A 15,733-nucleotide genomic window follows, 5' to 3' on the forward strand; every position below is an offset into this window, starting at 1 on the left:
ATAATTATGCCATGCTAGACTCACAGCGGTGGCAGCGTCCTCAGCCTCTGTGTGATGAAATACATTACAACGGGGATCTCAGAAGCTACACGTAATATTACTGGAGTGGTTTAATCGACATATTAATTATGTTCAGTATATTTTTCATAAACCACACCCACAACATGACTTGATGAGTCTGATAGAAGTTATAACTGCAGTATACAAAAAGGAATCTATTTATTTATTTGTAATGTCCCCTTTTTGTTTTGCGATGTTTGCAGTCACTCTGAGGCAGGCCGGGGAGGCAGTGTGGTCTAGTTGTCTGTGAAGCTGCATTGACTCCGAGTTCAGGAGCTGCGCTTCACTTTTAGATGCCTGTCACAGATATGTGAAACACTGGCTGGATCAGACAGCACGTCTTTCTAGAAGAAAGAGCCAGCGCACTTTGGATCAAGGAACCTTTGGTTTTGCTGGCAATACCTGTGTCTGTGCACTAGATGGCGCTGCTGCTTGCTAATATAAAGCCTTCAGTTCATTAGAACAGTTTCCATTTAAGAAAACGAAAACAAATAAGAAGAACGTATAAATTAGTCTAAATGCATTGGCTGATGGGGTTTATTTTCACAAGGATTTCAATGTCCTTCAGTAGTAAGGATACCACCTATTTGACCCCATTCTATTTGCTCCTTGGCTCTCCTTTTGGAAGAGCGTCACTCTGCTTGTATTTCAATGTATCCATTAAAGGACTTTCTATTGGGAGACTCTGACAGGCTTTGTATACTCAGCATGCATGAGCACTCCGAACCAGACCGACCCGGAACGGACCAGAACACAGTGCAATACCCTGCTGTTTATTAGAATACTGTTGCAGGGGTAACTCCCCTGCGCAGGAGGCTCTGAGACAGGGATAGACAATCTCATGATATTACAGTGCAGTTTTGCATGTGATGTTAGTGTGCAGATCTGTAATGACAGCCCATCCTTTAACATTGCAGTAGTCTCGGGGGGGGGGGGGGGGGGGGGGGGGGGGGGGGGGGGGGTGTTTAGAGTCCATTCTGTTTCAAGGAGGGGGCAGCTTGTGTCCTGACAGTTAACGTTACACTGGGAGGAATGTAAACAGCTTTCTAATCTTTTTGATAATGCCAGCTTTAAAAAATAAAAAAATTACAATCTCAGCAGCAGAGGGCGCTAAAGTCTTGCCACTATTAGGGTCTTGAAAAAGGCACTTGCTACTCTTATTGTTGAAATCCTCTTTGTCAGTGAAACTCAGCTCCGGTCCAAATGCAATGATTTGAACTGCATACAGCTGGTAAGAAGCTACTCAGAACAGTGGGTCTGTTCCTTTCAAAAAAACAGACTCCTGCAAAGTCTGAAAACAAAAGGATCCACAGCAATGCAATAAGGGACTTGCACAGATCCACACACAGAGCTGTCTCAGCAGCTCCCTCCAGCAGCCAGCCCACACACTGCCCTAAGTCTGTCAGCTGATCTCGTGCGGGGTGATAAAGAGGCGACCGGAGTTCCCCTGGTTTCATTTTGTCGTTTGCATGAGAGTGCGGTCAGAAATATACTGTGCTAAATTTATAGTGAATATAAAACTCACAGAGACATATATGAAGGTGGGAGGGGGCCGGGGTTCAGTGTGGCTCAGTGTTTAGAGCTGAGTGACTGGGAGAGAGGGAGAGAGGGGAGGCAGTGTGGCTCAGTGTTTAGAGCTGAGAGACTGGGAGAGAGGGAGAGAGGGACAGAGGGGAGGCAGTGTGTCTCAGTGTTTAGAGCTGAGAGACTGGGAGAGAGGGAGAGAGGGGAGGCAGTGTGGCTCAGTGTTTAGAGCTGAGAGACTGGGAGAGAGGGAGAGAGGGGAGGCAGTGTGGCTCAGTGTTTAGAGCTGAGACTCTGGGAGAGAGGGAGAGAGGGGAGGCAGTGTAGCCCAGTGTTTAGAGCTGAGAGACAGGGAGAGAGGGAGAGAGGGGAGGCAGTGTGGCCCAGTGTTTAGAGCTGAGCGACTGGGAGAGAGGGAGGGAGGGAGAGAAGGGAGGCAGTGTGGCTCAGTGTTTAGAGCTGAGAGATGGGAGAGAGGGAGAGAGGGGAGGCAGTGTGTCTCAGTGTTTAGAGCTGAGAGACTGGGAGAGAGGGAGAGAGGGGAGGCAGTGTGTCTCAGTGTTTAGAGCTGAGAGACTGGGAGAGAGGGAGAGAGGGGAGGCAGTGTGTCTCAGTGTTTAGAGCTGAGAGACTGGGAGAGAGGGAGAGAGGGGAGGCAGTGTGTCTCAGTGTTTAGAGCTGAGAGACTGGGAGAGAGGGAGAGAGGGGAGGCAGTGTGGCTCAGTGTTTAGAGCTGAGAGACTGGGAGAGAGGGAGAGAGGGAGAGAGGGGAGGCAGTGTGGCTCAGTGTTTAGAGCTGAGGGACTGGGAGAGAGGGAGGGAATTAGAGAAGGGAGGCAGTGTGGCCCAGTGTTTAGAGCTGAGAGACAGAGAGAGGGAGGGAAGGAGAGTGGGATGGAGAGAGGGGAGGCAGTGTAACCTAGGAGTTGGAGCTGAGAGATTGGAAGAGAATGGAAGGGAGGGAGGCAGTGTGCTCTAGTTGTTAGATGACAGTTTTTTTTTTTTAAACAAAGTTTGATTGGGAGGGAAACAAATCTTTTCCCCTGGAGCCGGGCAGAAACTTTATTCACAGAACAGGGAAACATAAAAGAAAAGTGAAGCGGCACCAGGGCATTTCTTTATTTTCAGGTTGGAGACGTTGCGACAGGGTTACACATCTAGGGGTTTATTCATTTAATTTAAAGAAACTCAGGGAAGTGCTTTTCATAATTCTTTATTTCGACAGACATTTCAATGTCGTCGTCTATTTTTATAGCATTTATGAAGGAAGCCTCTTCCAGCACATCGTTTCTATCAAGCACCGATCCACAGCAGTGTGGAAGTTCCCACCTCTACAAACGTGACGAGTCCCTCTTATGCAAACTAAATTTCAAGCAGGAAATGCAACAGCAACTTCCTCCTGGGATGCTTGCTGCAACATGGCTTCACAGCCACAAGTACACCCACAGTACATCTGCACAGTCATTCTAAAATGCCTTTCCCAGGTTATCACATGTTCTGCAGTGTTGTTCTGCTTGTGCTATTGGAGTGTGTGATTATTGCATTGCAGGTTTGGGATCAACAGACTGTCAGTGCTCAGCAGGTCAGCAGTCTTGTGTCTGGTCAGTGCCTGGATGGGCGCTCTGGGAGATCAGGAGCACAGTCGTGTGTCTGGTCAGTGCCTGGATGGGCGCTCTGGAAGATCAGGAGCACAGTCGTGTGTCTGGTCAGTGCCTGGATGGGCGCTCAGTGCCTGGATGGGCGCTCTTGGAGATCAGGAGCACAGTCATGTGTCTGGTCAGTGCATGGATGGGCGCTCTGGAAGATCAGGAGCACAGTCATGTGTCTGGTCAGTGCCTGGATGGGCGCTCTTGGAGATCAGGAGCACAGTCGTGTGTCTGGTCAGTACCTGGATGGGCGCGCTCTGGTGTTGGTGTTGAGTAAAAGGAGTAAAACCAGAATCTGCAAGGAAAGAACCACTGCACACACAATACACTCAACAGCTCCTTTCCTTAGTTTGTGCTACCCTCATTTAGATCACAAAAGAGCTGTCTGTGTAACAGGACAGAGGCTGAGTGCAAACTGACGATCCCGTGCACCACAGTCGAGCGTCTTAACCACCATGCAAAAGAGTCAGGCTCATTGGTTATAGAGCTTTTAAGCTCATCTCATGTCACCGACGGGACAGTATCCATAACAGCAGTGCATCGCACAGCTCTGCCGTTAAACCTGCAAGAGATGACGTTCTTTTTCAATTCTTAGCTTAAAGCGATTGTAGCTAAAACATTATTATATACATCTTACCTGTCGATTTTTAGAACATTTTTAGAAATGTCCTGTTCTGAAGAAAGCATGCTGTCTGATACTTCACTCAGTAGAAGAACTCTGGCTGCAGGTCTTGCAGTTAATTTTTGTCTCCAGCCCTTCAGGGCTTTATTTCCTGTCTGTAACCAATCAGCTGCTTCCCCTGTTGACCAGCATGCTTTCAGCCAGCAACATGCTAAGACACTGCTGGCCTGAAATGTAACACATTTCCTGAGAATAAAGCATACAAGCAAAGCACTTTTCTTAAAGCTGTCTCGCGTATCATGTTTTAAAATCTGCACATCTGAGGCCTGCGTAGCTGAGGGAAGTGCAAAGCAGCTAAGATTTGAAATGACTTTCAAACTTTACATGATATAAAACTGAAAAGCAAACAGCTGTAATGTGTACAAAAGGACAGTAACAGCACTGTTTGGTTCTCCCGTGGAGTGCTGGTTGCGTCCTATAGCCGGGAGGTCGCTGGTTGGAGTCCAAGCTATTCCACTGCCCACCGTGGATGGGAGCTCCCAGGGGGCGGCGCACACTTGGCTGAGCGCCGCTCGGGGAGGAGGAGGGCTTAGGTTGGCCAGGGTGTCCTCGGCTAACCACGCACGTGCAACATGCCGAGATGTGACTATAAAAGTGAAGGGCTCTCAGCTTGCATGTCTTATTGATGTTCACTGTAGACACATTTGAAGTTGCCGAGACATACCGAGGCTCAATGGAATAATGCTTGTGGACACGGCGTCTGAGTGTTTCCAGAGCACTACAGGACGACTTTGACACCGATACCAGCAACGTGGAACAACACTTGACTGCTCAAGATCCGGTAGACCACGTGTGACAGATTTCTACACCTACGTCATTTACATGACAGGTTCACCACTGCAACCTCAACAACATCAGCAGTACCAAGAATGCGTAGAATTTCCAACCAGACTGTCAGAAACCGCTTACGGGAGGCAGGTATCCGAGCAAGAAGGCCAGTTAGAGGAACGATTCATACACCACAACATCGTCGACTACAACTTTGGTGCAGTCATAATCAGAGTATGGCCAATACAAACATGGAGAAACAGGATGTTCAGTGATGAATCCAGATTTCTGCTTCGATGGAAGAGCCCGGGTATGCAGGTGACGTCATGAACGTTCTGCAGCCGACTGTGTGCGACAGGTTGACAGATTTGGTGGTGGGAGTGTCATGGTGTGGGCCTCAATCTCACCGCAGCTCTCCTCACTCAAAACAATGTTCAAGTGCATCCCTGGCCGTCTCGATCACCAGATCTGAACCCCATTGAGCATTTGTGGGACGAGCTTGATCGACATGTGTGATGACATCACCCCGAGCCACAGGCGTTACAAGGACTTTTCCAGGCACTTGAGGATAAGAGGGTTGCCATTCCCCGACAATCCAAGCTCTGATTCAATCCATGGGCAAGAGATGTCAGGCCATCATCGATGCCAATGATGGGAACACTTGTTACTGATTTCTGTTAACCTTGAACTTTGTTTGACCTTTAAAAGTGACTTAATTGAATGTCTCATTGATTTCTGTACAGGTTCTTTGGAACTGTCTTTTTTACTACGCAAACTGCCATACTGATGCTATAAAAAGTACATTCAAAACACCTATGCGTTTATTTTTTTGAAGAGTATATAATGATCTTAAACCTGCATTTTCTTCATTTATCCTTGTTTAAATCAACTACTCACTAAGCTAATCCTAGATGTGATGATATAAAGTCTGAAAGGACATTAACAGACAGGGAGAGCCTGTCAATCCACTGCATAAAGATCACGTTGCACAGCCCTGACACCAGCCTGTGGGAGGGTGGTGGGAGGACCCTCTGGAAGACCGGAAATGATGTCACACAAGCCGGAAATGGAGTCGCATCTCAGCAGCTGGGGCTTTGTTTTTATTAATACAATGGCCACAATGGCTGCAGAGATTTCAAAAACAAACACAACCCCCCCCCGCCGCTACCTACAGTGGTAGGGACAGGTTACACAGAAGCAAAGTGTTGCCAACTAAGATCAAAAGAAACCACCGACAATACCATCAATGGTAAGGTCGCGTGGCAAAACAAAAAGGTCCAGAACACTAAAAGGTACACAAAGGGAAAACAAACGAAGGAAATGCTCTTCCAAACTGCACAGCCCTGCTTGGTTTCCCTTCTCATAGTAGGCTGGTGTGCTCAGTGTCCTGGACAGCTGGTTGTCTAGGGTCAATTCCACTGGTAATCCACAAGGGGAAGGGGTAAGGCAGCCGCTTCAGGGTTCTGGAACAATAACAAGCAGTTATAGTGCACTCACTCACATCAGCACATTACCTCACTGGCACTACTCCAGGACAGAGAGACCGAATGGAGAAACAGCGCAGCCTAAATACTGCCCAGCCCCGCCCCTGCAATCAGCCCCCGTCGCAGCCAATCGGCGGACACAATGCAGCTGATTGCAGAAAGGGGGCTCGGCGACCGCACACTTCCGCGTCAGGGCGAGACAGCCAATCCCAACTGACGATCCGGTCAAATCGCCATCTGACCTTTCCCCCCGACCTCGGTCTGCTCTACACAGTGCCACCAGCGGTCAGGAGGGCGAACTACAGCTTGAAACCATCACACTCCCTTCACACAACACTACAGAGGTGAGTGAGGTCTCAAGTCTGAGAAGAGTAAGGCTGAGTGAGGTCTCAAGTCTCTGAGAGCAGTGAGGATGAGTGAGGTCTCAAGTCTCTGAGAGCAGTGAGGATGAGTGAGGTCTCAAGTCTGTGAGCAGTGAGGATGAGTGAGGTCTCAAGTCTCTGAGAGCAGTGAGGATGAGTGAGGTCTCAAGTCTCTGAGAGCAGTGAGGATGAGTGAGGGCTCAAGTCTCTGAGAGCAGTGAGGATGAGTGAGGTCTCAAGTCTCTGAGAGCAGTGAGGAAGAGTGAGGTCTCAAGTCTCTGAGAGCAGTGAGGATGAGTGAGGTCTCAAGTCTCTGAGAGCAGTGAGGATGAGTGAGGTCTCAAGTCTCTGAGAGCAGTGGAGCTGAGTGAGGTCTGAAGTCTGAGAACAGTGAGGATGAATGAGGTCTCAGCTGTTTGGGATGTCTGGTTCAGGGATGGCTCATTCAGCACTGTGGTGTGTGACATGGCTAGATAAAGACCGCACAAAATGCAGAGCTCTATCCATGACATTGCTCCAGGTCTCAGCTCCTCGCATTGGCTGCTGGTAGTTTTGCATAGATCTGAAATCTCTTCCCTTGTGTATTACGCTGTACAGGATCTCTGTCCAACTAGATATTTGCAGCGTTCAAAATAGCCCAGAATGCGATGGTCACCATTTTTGAAATCTCAAAACCATGCTGATATAGTGATTGCTGCTTACACGTTTTCTTTTTCTCTGAGTCAGTTTCTGTGGTGGTGTGACCCTGCATTCACAGAAGCCTCGCGCTTGGCTCTCCATCTCAGTAAGCAGTCACTCGCCTGCTTGTGTGTTCCTTCCTGTGACCTCTTGAACTAGAAGCAGGGGCGCGGAGGAAGTGCAGTATTGGAATATCTGGAAGAGAGAGATCTGTCAATGAGTTCATTAGTGTGTTGAACAAAATAAAAAAGTACCATTCAAAATATCAAATACCTGTTTACCATAATGTGTGGGTCTTAATACAGGAGGATGAGACACCTGTTTTTTTTTTTTTTTATGTTAGCTTTCTGGAGTTTACAATACAACTGTACCCCTATAAAAGCTTCCCATAGTAAAAGCATATCAAAGTGTAATAAAGCACTGGGAAAGCATGGTACACCATAGGCAAGCATTGTAAAGCACAGAGAGGTCTGGTAAAGCATAGAGAAGCATTGTAAAGCACAGAGGTGTGGTAAAGCATAGGGAAGCATTGTAAAGCACAGCGAGGCATGGTAAAGCATAGGGAAGCATTGTAAAGCACAAAGATGTCTGGTAAAGCACAGGGAAGCATTGTAAAGCACAGATAGGTATGGTAAAGCATAGAGAAGCATTGTAAAGCACAGAGGTGTGGTAAAGCACAGGGAAGCATTGTAAAGCACAGCGAGGCATGGTAAAGCATAGGGAAGCATTGTAAAGCACAGAGAGGTCTGGTAAAGCATAGAGAAGCATTGTAAAGCACAGAGGTGTGGTAAAGCATAGGGAAGCATTGTAAAGCACAGAGAGGTCTGGTAAAGCATAGGGAAGCATTGTAAAGCACAGAGAGGTCTGGTAAAGCACAGGGAAGCATTGTAAAGCACAGAGAGGTATGGTAAAGCATAGGGAAGCATTGTAAAGCACAGAGAGGTCTGGTAAAGCACAGGGAAGCATTGTAAAGCACAGAGAGGTATGGTAAAGCATAGGGAAGCATTGTAAAGCACAGAGAGGCATGGTAAAGCATAGGGAAGCATTGTAAAGCACAGAGAGGTCTGGTAAAGCACAGGGAAGCATTGTAAAGCACAGAGAGGTATGGTAAAGCATAGGGAAGCATTGTAAAGCACAGAGAGGTATGGTAAAGCATAGGGAAGCATTGTAAAGCACAGCGAGGCATGGTAAAGCATAGGGAAGCATTGTAAAGCACAGAGAGGTCTGGTAAAGCATAGGGAAGCATTGTAAAGCACAGAGAGGTCTGGTAAAGCATAGGGAAGCATTGTAAAGCACAGAGAGGTCTGGTAAAGCATAGGGAAGCATTGTAAAGCACAGAGAGGTATTTGTATTTGAGGGCACACAGCTGTTTCACACAAGTTCATCACAAAGGCTCTTAATCGTATCTCTTGTAAGCAACATCATTACTGGCCCTGTAGATCTTCCAAGCAGCAGGGCTGTAGCAAATGAATGCCTTCCTGGTATCATGTCACTTCCTGTGGTTCAGGTCAAAATCCACAAAGTGAGTCTGACACAGGAAGTAATATGGTACCAGGAACAGTTGTCCAAATTTAATAAAGCTATAGTTACGAACACTATCCCCAATAAAAATAGTGCTGGTAATGGGGGTGAGAGAGGGAGTCAGATCCTGACCAGGACTCCTTCAGTAATGAAGACAGCAGAGCTGTGCTCAGTCTGGGGGGTAGCAGCAGTACAGCTCTTTGACGCTACAGGGTTGTTTAAACTTGTTAAAACCGAACAGTTTCCCAATAATTTGATATTCTATTAATTTGAATTTATTTTAAAGATGTATATTAAACAGAACACCTATTTATTTTATTGAATCTTCAATAGCATTGTTGAGTGCGTTGGTTTTAGTTGGGTAAAATAACAGCTAGAATTGTCCTTTCAGTAATAATCATAATAACAGGCGTTAATTAAAAAGAGCGAGGCGCACGCTTTGCTAATAACCTTTCCTCGGATCCTGTTGCGAGCACGATGCTGGTCAGTCTGCGCCTATGCCTTGACCAGATGGACTCCAGGACTCCGCAGGGCACGATCGCAGAATAATCGATGCTGTTGTTTTTTTGTGCAGACTCCCAGACATAGTCTTTGCCTCTGGCTGAAGGGTTTAGTGCGTGAGTGGAGAAACAGCGAAGCGTAGAGAGAGAGAGGAAGGGGAAGCGAAAGCGAGCTGCACGTTATCACTGGGCTGCTGTCGAGATGAATCTTTTTATACAATGCAATCAGCAGAGGAAGCGAGCACGCCGATCACTGAGCTGAGGGGTAGAGATACTGAAAGGGAGAGCTGTGAAAGCCGATTCGGGGAGGAAGAGAAACACACACCGTATCTCTCTTTTGTCACATTTGTATGTAGAGGAATTCCCACGGATTACAAATCAGGTAGGGTTTTCAGTTCACTGTTTATCAGTTGCATTGTTTTTCTGCCCCCGTCGTTAATGCCGGAGAGGGGTGAGTGTGCGTCTGTTCTGTTAGGGTGATATTCATGCGAGAGAAGTGCGGCAGAGACGCTCTCGATAGTGTTGCTCATCACTGGGGTTAAATAACTAAATGAATTGTATCTTCAGGTGTCACGCCGTGGGTTCACACTGCCTGTGTGGGTCTCAGAATGGTGTATTTTTCCATTGGGGGTGTCATTTTAATATGAAAATACATAGGGTTATTCTGATGCACTCAATCACGGTAAGTACATCGAACAGGAACCCAATTCATGTTAGCACTGTAGTCTGGAGCCAAGTGTGGGTTGTGTCTTGGTTATTAGCAATGGTGTCGCTTTCCTTAAACCCGTGACCAGATTATTGGCTGGTTTTTAAATTCAATTCGATGGGTGCAGTGTGTTTTTTTTTTCTGTATTTCATTTAGTCTGTCGCTTTGCTGTTGTTGTAAAATGTATTGTTGGAAGGGTCTGTCAGAGAGATGTTAAACGGTTACGTTGATTGCAACAATGTATCTGACCTAACCGCTGAACGGATGTATTCATTTATTTTAATTGAGTGTTTTCTTATGTCTTCTCCCCTGCAAAACGGATTTCGTCAATTGATGCGGTATATTTAAAAAATAAACGGGCCAACTTGTCAGCAAACCCCAGCCGTGCTGATGAAGTGGTGTGTCCTGTAGTGATCGTGAGCTGGCTGTGAGTTACGCGGGCTCGCCGCTGGCAGGTTTTATTTTCTCTCCCGGGTATTGCTATTATTCGTCCTGGCAGGTTGCACCGCTCCGAGCCGGTGCTTGTTCTCGTTCTTTTAGTTTGTGTTTTGTAGTGAATTTCCGCCCCCCGCTGTCTTCAGATCCGGGAATTGCTTGTGGAGTGACGGAAACCCCCCTTCCAGCTCCAGCAGGGTTTAGATCGCAGCTGCTTCCCCGGTTGTTCCCTCTAATGATGGGCCGGATAAGGATGCGCTCAGTCCGGGTTCAGCGCAACATCCCACCCGCCCGACCACCCACCCACCCTTCTCTGTGTGATGGACTAATAATAATATTATTTGTCGGTTTCTTCTTCGTAGTATTGCAGCGTGCACGATGGAAGGGAACAGCAGGGCTTGTAAGTGGCATAATCACACACAGACATAAACTCGATATACGCTCCTTGCAAGGGAGCCGGCTCTTTCTTTCAGCGGTACCGGCGCTATGCTTTCGTGCGAGGGGTCTCGGGTTCGCGCCCGCCTCCGCCTGTGTGTGGATTGCCCTGCCCTGTGTAATGCCCCTGCCTGTGTTAACCGAGATCACTGCATTGGTGTTAGCAGCGGGATGCAGGTACCCCGGCAGGCAGTCTGTAGCCTGGTCCGGGGCGGACTTGAGGCTGGCAGGGGAGAGTGTAGCGTGCACGGGGGAAGGCAGCACACACGAAGACATAAGACACACTTCCAGCTCTTATACTTTATCATCAAAACAAAAAATCTCATGGAATCCTTTGAAAACATGACAGTATTTTGTAATAAAGCAATGTTGTATCCAGGTATAAGCCTGAAAGAAACCTGCCCCCAGTTTTCAATGTCATTACTGTAACAGAGGCTTCAGATTTTTAAAAATTCATAAAAATGCTTAATTGTCATTACAGTAACAGTCATTGTCCTAACAACTTTTGTTTCGGTAGCGACGGAACTGTACAGTACTGACACGTTTTAGAAATGCGTTGTACTAAATTATTTAAATATAAATGAATTCATCAGTATCTTACAAAAGTATTTTCTACGAATGCAGATGGCCAGGGGAGCAGCATTAATACCCTTTAACACTAGAACTACCCAAGTGGTCAGTTTGACCGATTGCAGTTTTTAAATGCCTGTACTTTTTTTGACATGTCCTAAATTTATGTATTAAACACCTCAAAGCATCAGTAGACCCAGGGTTGCAGAAACTTATAGAGATACGACACGTTATGGACCTAGAACTAAGGGATCTGTCATTTTGACCGTCCTAGTAAAAACAGTGGGGTTGGCTTGGCGCACATGAGATCGATCCCATGATCGAGCTGCTGAAGTTGAAAGCTTCGGGTTTATTTTGAAGAGCTACAGCAGGAGACTTTTTCACATGCGATTTGTTTATCACCAACTGTAAAGATACGCATTGTCTAGTGAAAATGAATAGACCAGCACAACGTAGGACTGCACAACAAGACTTGCACTACTTTCAGTGGTTATCGGAAGACGAATCTGGACGCGAAAATGCGGCAGACCAAGACCCATCGATGCGGATTATTACACAATGGCCAGTGTTAGACGGGGGTGGACACAGTCCGCTCACTTCTTTGGAAGGGTGGACGCAGTCCAGCCACTGTTTGCGCTCCTAGCAAGATCTCTCGATTTGCTGAAAATAATTGTGAACGCTTATAATACAGCGAAAGTTATTTAATGTCCTATCTGTGTATACAAAGACACTGCACGCTCGTTTCTACCAGATATAAAGCCTCCTGTTGTCTATTTTATTGCGCGCATTTTGTCGTTTTATTTTTTATTCGTGACCTGTTGTTTGTTTTTCTTTTTTTAATTGTATGCATTTTGTTGGCTTGTCTGTATGGTTTTTACAGCTGTTATTGCGGATGCTGTATTGTGTGTAAAAAGGGCACATGTTGGGTTATTGTCTGATTTTTTTTTTTAAGCTTTGTTTTTTATTTTTGACCTGCAGTTGCATGGTCTTTTTTATGGCTTTTTATTTGTAAAGAGCTTTAGGATCCTTATAATGAAAGATACTATCAAAGAAAGATTGTGATGTATTATTATTATTATTATTATTAGTGGTATCAATAAATAATACAGCCATGATCGAAAGCAGAAGGATGTTCTTCATTACAGTGGATGTGTTAGGTCAAGGTCTTGTTAGTTGCCTCTCTTTTTGTGGAAGGTATATCTTTGTTCTCTGGTTTTAAATAATCGCTGTCTAATCCTGACATTGTTTTAAACATTATACATTTAGTGCATTTTCTAGCTGGTTTTTATTTTGTTTGAAATGTTGAAACACTTTTCTTTGGGACAGTAAGGGGATCTGGATTGTCAGCTTGTTTTCCAGATGGTTTCTTATGGGCACATCTGGCAGTAACCTTTCTGAAAATCCAGTATTGAGCCGAGTATAGCCTTGCAGCCGAATAATATAGAACAGGAAGGATAGCCCTCCTAGTTGAGAGAGGGAGAGTCTCCTTTCTTTATTCTGGGCTGGGAACCTTCCATTGACAATCTACCCAACAGGGAGATTGGCCGCTTTTTCCAGTTTAGCGTGTTCTATTATTAATTCTAATTATTATTCTGGTTATTGGTAGCCTAAAGCTTAGTTCCAATCTTTACATAATATAATTCTTTACATGCAAATTAACATTTTCCCATCCAACTAACAGCATGCTTTTTCATGGACCCAGGCTCCCCAATTAATATCTTCATCTTTTAGGTGTAAAATTGACTGCACTGGCAGAGTAAATGTGAAAAATCCCCAGGGCTTTACCACTGGACCCCACTGGGGTAGCCTGATAGGTCCCAGACCCCTTGTGCCTAAGAAAATACGCACCACTGGGGTCCACATTGCATGACCCGAGAGTCCACTCTCTATTTTCTGAAGGAGTCTAACTCTGATAATGACCAAGTACATTTGGATATGTACTGGGCCAGTATGTGCCCAGTCTCTCTGCACAGAGCCCAGTGAAGCCAGTATGTGCCCAGTCTCTCTGCACAGAGCCCAGTGAAGCCAGTATGTGCCCAGTCCCTCTGCTCAGAGCCCAGTGAAGCCAGTATGTGCCCAGTCTCTCTGCACAGAACCCAGTGAAGCCAGTATGTGCCCAGTCTCTCTGCACAGAGCCCAGTGAAGCCAGTATGTGCCCAGTCTCTCTGCACAGAGCCCAGTGAAGCCAGTATGTGCCCAGTCTCTCTGCACAGAACCCAGTTATACCTATATCTATATCTCTCTACCTTATATACAAGTTTAGCTGTCCAATTGAACTCGGCATGCTATTGACAAGAGCCTGGCTCCTGCAAGTAACTTGTCTAGAACTCCCCCGTTAATCTGAATTTTACAACAAACATATATACCATCTGCAGCCAGATCATAAAACGAGTGAAAAATAACTCTGTATCTAAACCAAACCACCACAATCTTCTAGGTGTCAGAGAACTTCATTTATTAATAGTGAAACAACTAATAACTGTGCTGTGTGACAGTATACTAAAGAACAGACCTCCAAACCATACCACAGACAGACACTTCCGATACAGTCCTGTATATATTGAGGGGAATGTTCATCCTCATGCTGCTGTTTTATTAGGGGGTGGAATTCTACAAAATGAAATCTACTGGAAACTATAATAGCAGTACAGTATTTCATGCTAGATTTCGAAATGTCACATTTTTCAATGTTTTGTTAAGTATATGGAAAACTACAAAGCGGTTTGTAATTCTATATGTTAACGTAACATTATTCATCAGGCTTTATTCGACTTTAAGAAGTAAAATGAATGATTTCTGTACGATGAGGCAACACTTGTGGCCATATCTAGAGAAAGGCTTATTGGAGTGTGATAAAAGTGTGTTTGAGCATTCTGTAGCACAAATTATTGACAGTATCAGAATCTGGGGTTGCATGTTGGTCTCTGATTTACAAGCTCCTCATGTATTGCAGCCTGTCTGTCTGTCTGTCTCATGTAGCGAGCTCCTCATGTATTGCAGCCTGTCTGTCTGTCTGTCTGTCTGTCTCTATGTTGTATGTATGTCTGTCTCAGTGATTAGCGAGCTCCTCATGTATTGCAGCCTGTCTGTCTGTCTGTCTCTATGTTGTATGTATGTCTGTCTCAGTGATTAGCGAGCTCCTCATGTATTGCAGCCTGTCTGTCTGTCTGTCTGTCTCTATGTTGTATGTATGTCTGTCTCAGTGATTAGCGAGCTCCTCATGTATTGCAGCCTGTCTGTCTGTATGATGTGTGTGTGTTGTATGCATGTCTGTCTCAGTGATTAGCAAGCTCCTCCTGTTGTGTTAGCAGGCTGGTGATGAGTTGAATGTCAAGGACATGCTTGTTTTGGTATTTTTAGTGTGTTAGTATTGCTGCCACTTTATGTTGCTTGCTTGGAAAAGTGATTTTGTGTCTGTAGACAGCTGGCATGTCCACCACACACCATCCAAAAGCCATCGAGCCTCGCTGGACCTTACACGAACCTCGCTGACATCACCCTCGTGCCTGTCTGTTCCCCTCCCCCAGGCAACTATGCCTGTATGAATTCTGAATTCAAATATTCAACAAGCTCTGCTTGAAATGCAAAAACGCCCATGCTCGTATTTATACATATAACAGCATTGATTGATGACTGTAGCAAAAAGATGAAAAGGATATCAATGCAGGAATGAGGTCTGAACAGTACAGAACAGTGTTTCACTCCTTTAGTAGGTCATTTGACGGTCACCAGTTTTCACTTTATACTGTCATGTGGTACAAATGACACTTTTGTCTTCCAGCTAATTTGAAATGATAGAATATGTTGACATTTTTGCAAATATTCCAACGTGAAAACCCCCTGTTCATCCCCACACTAGCAGGAATCCTAGAGAGTGTGTGGACAGCAGAGCTCTGATTGGAGTCACAGATGAGATAGCAGGGAGCATTGTTCCTCTCAAAGCCTCCTGTGAGGGGAGCTCAGGTGGTGTTTGATCTCCAGAGCCATTTCAGACTGGGCCTCTTTATATCGGTGTTATGCATTGTGCTTTCTTAGATGCATCCTTTTTCTCATCAGTTTACAGTCTGTATGGTCCTCATTCATTAAACTGTCTGTGCCCGTCTGTCTGTCACTCTCTGCATGGTGGGCACAATAACTCCCTTGATGTTGCACCGATCCCAGCCTCCCATAGACCTTGCAGATTGCGTGCAATAGTTCTCTCTGTATACATGAAACACAGTATCTAATTTCATTGGGAGATGCTTATTTATGGATCAGTGATGGGGTGGTTTATTACTGCTGCTATGAAGATGTATGTCCGATTTGCCATGGCAAGTCTACCTGCAGCAGAGGGAGGTTATGAATCTACAAGCTGCAATTGTA

The 15,733-nt window shown here is 45.7% G+C and overlaps 1 protein-coding gene and 1 long non-coding RNA gene across 5 annotated transcripts in view; one reads left to right on the forward strand and one right to left on the reverse strand.

The window, feature by feature from the left end:
• Positions 1-5,801: 5,801 nt before the first annotated feature.
• On the reverse strand, positions 5,802-9,261 carry LOC121303439. Its single transcript, XR_005947793.1, has 3 exons — positions 9,176-9,261; positions 7,229-7,399; positions 5,802-6,143 (listed from the first exon to the last, which is right to left on the reverse strand). It is a non-coding gene; the product is annotated as an uncharacterized LOC121303439 (long non-coding RNA).
• A 96-nt stretch (positions 9,262-9,357) lies between these two features.
• LOC121303438 (proto-oncogene tyrosine-protein kinase Yrk-like) overlaps positions 9,358-15,733 on the forward strand; it is a 42,160-nt gene continuing 35,784 nt past the window's right edge. For 3 of the 4 annotated variants that reach the window (XM_041234142.1, XM_041234143.1, XM_041234144.1), the window contains exon 1: positions 9,358-9,607. In XM_041234142.1, the coding sequence (XP_041090076.1) occupies positions 9,445-9,607 (163 nt within the window). In that variant the 5' untranslated portion in view covers positions 9,358-9,444. The remainder of the gene's footprint in view (positions 9,608-15,733) is intronic. The other variant, XM_041234145.1, reaches the window with a different exon arrangement.

Source organism: Polyodon spathula, chromosome 32, assembly GCF_017654505.1.
Source record: "Polyodon spathula isolate WHYD16114869_AA chromosome 32, ASM1765450v1, whole genome shotgun sequence".
In the NCBI taxonomy this organism is placed as follows: domain Eukaryota; kingdom Metazoa; phylum Chordata; class Actinopteri; order Acipenseriformes; family Polyodontidae; genus Polyodon; species Polyodon spathula.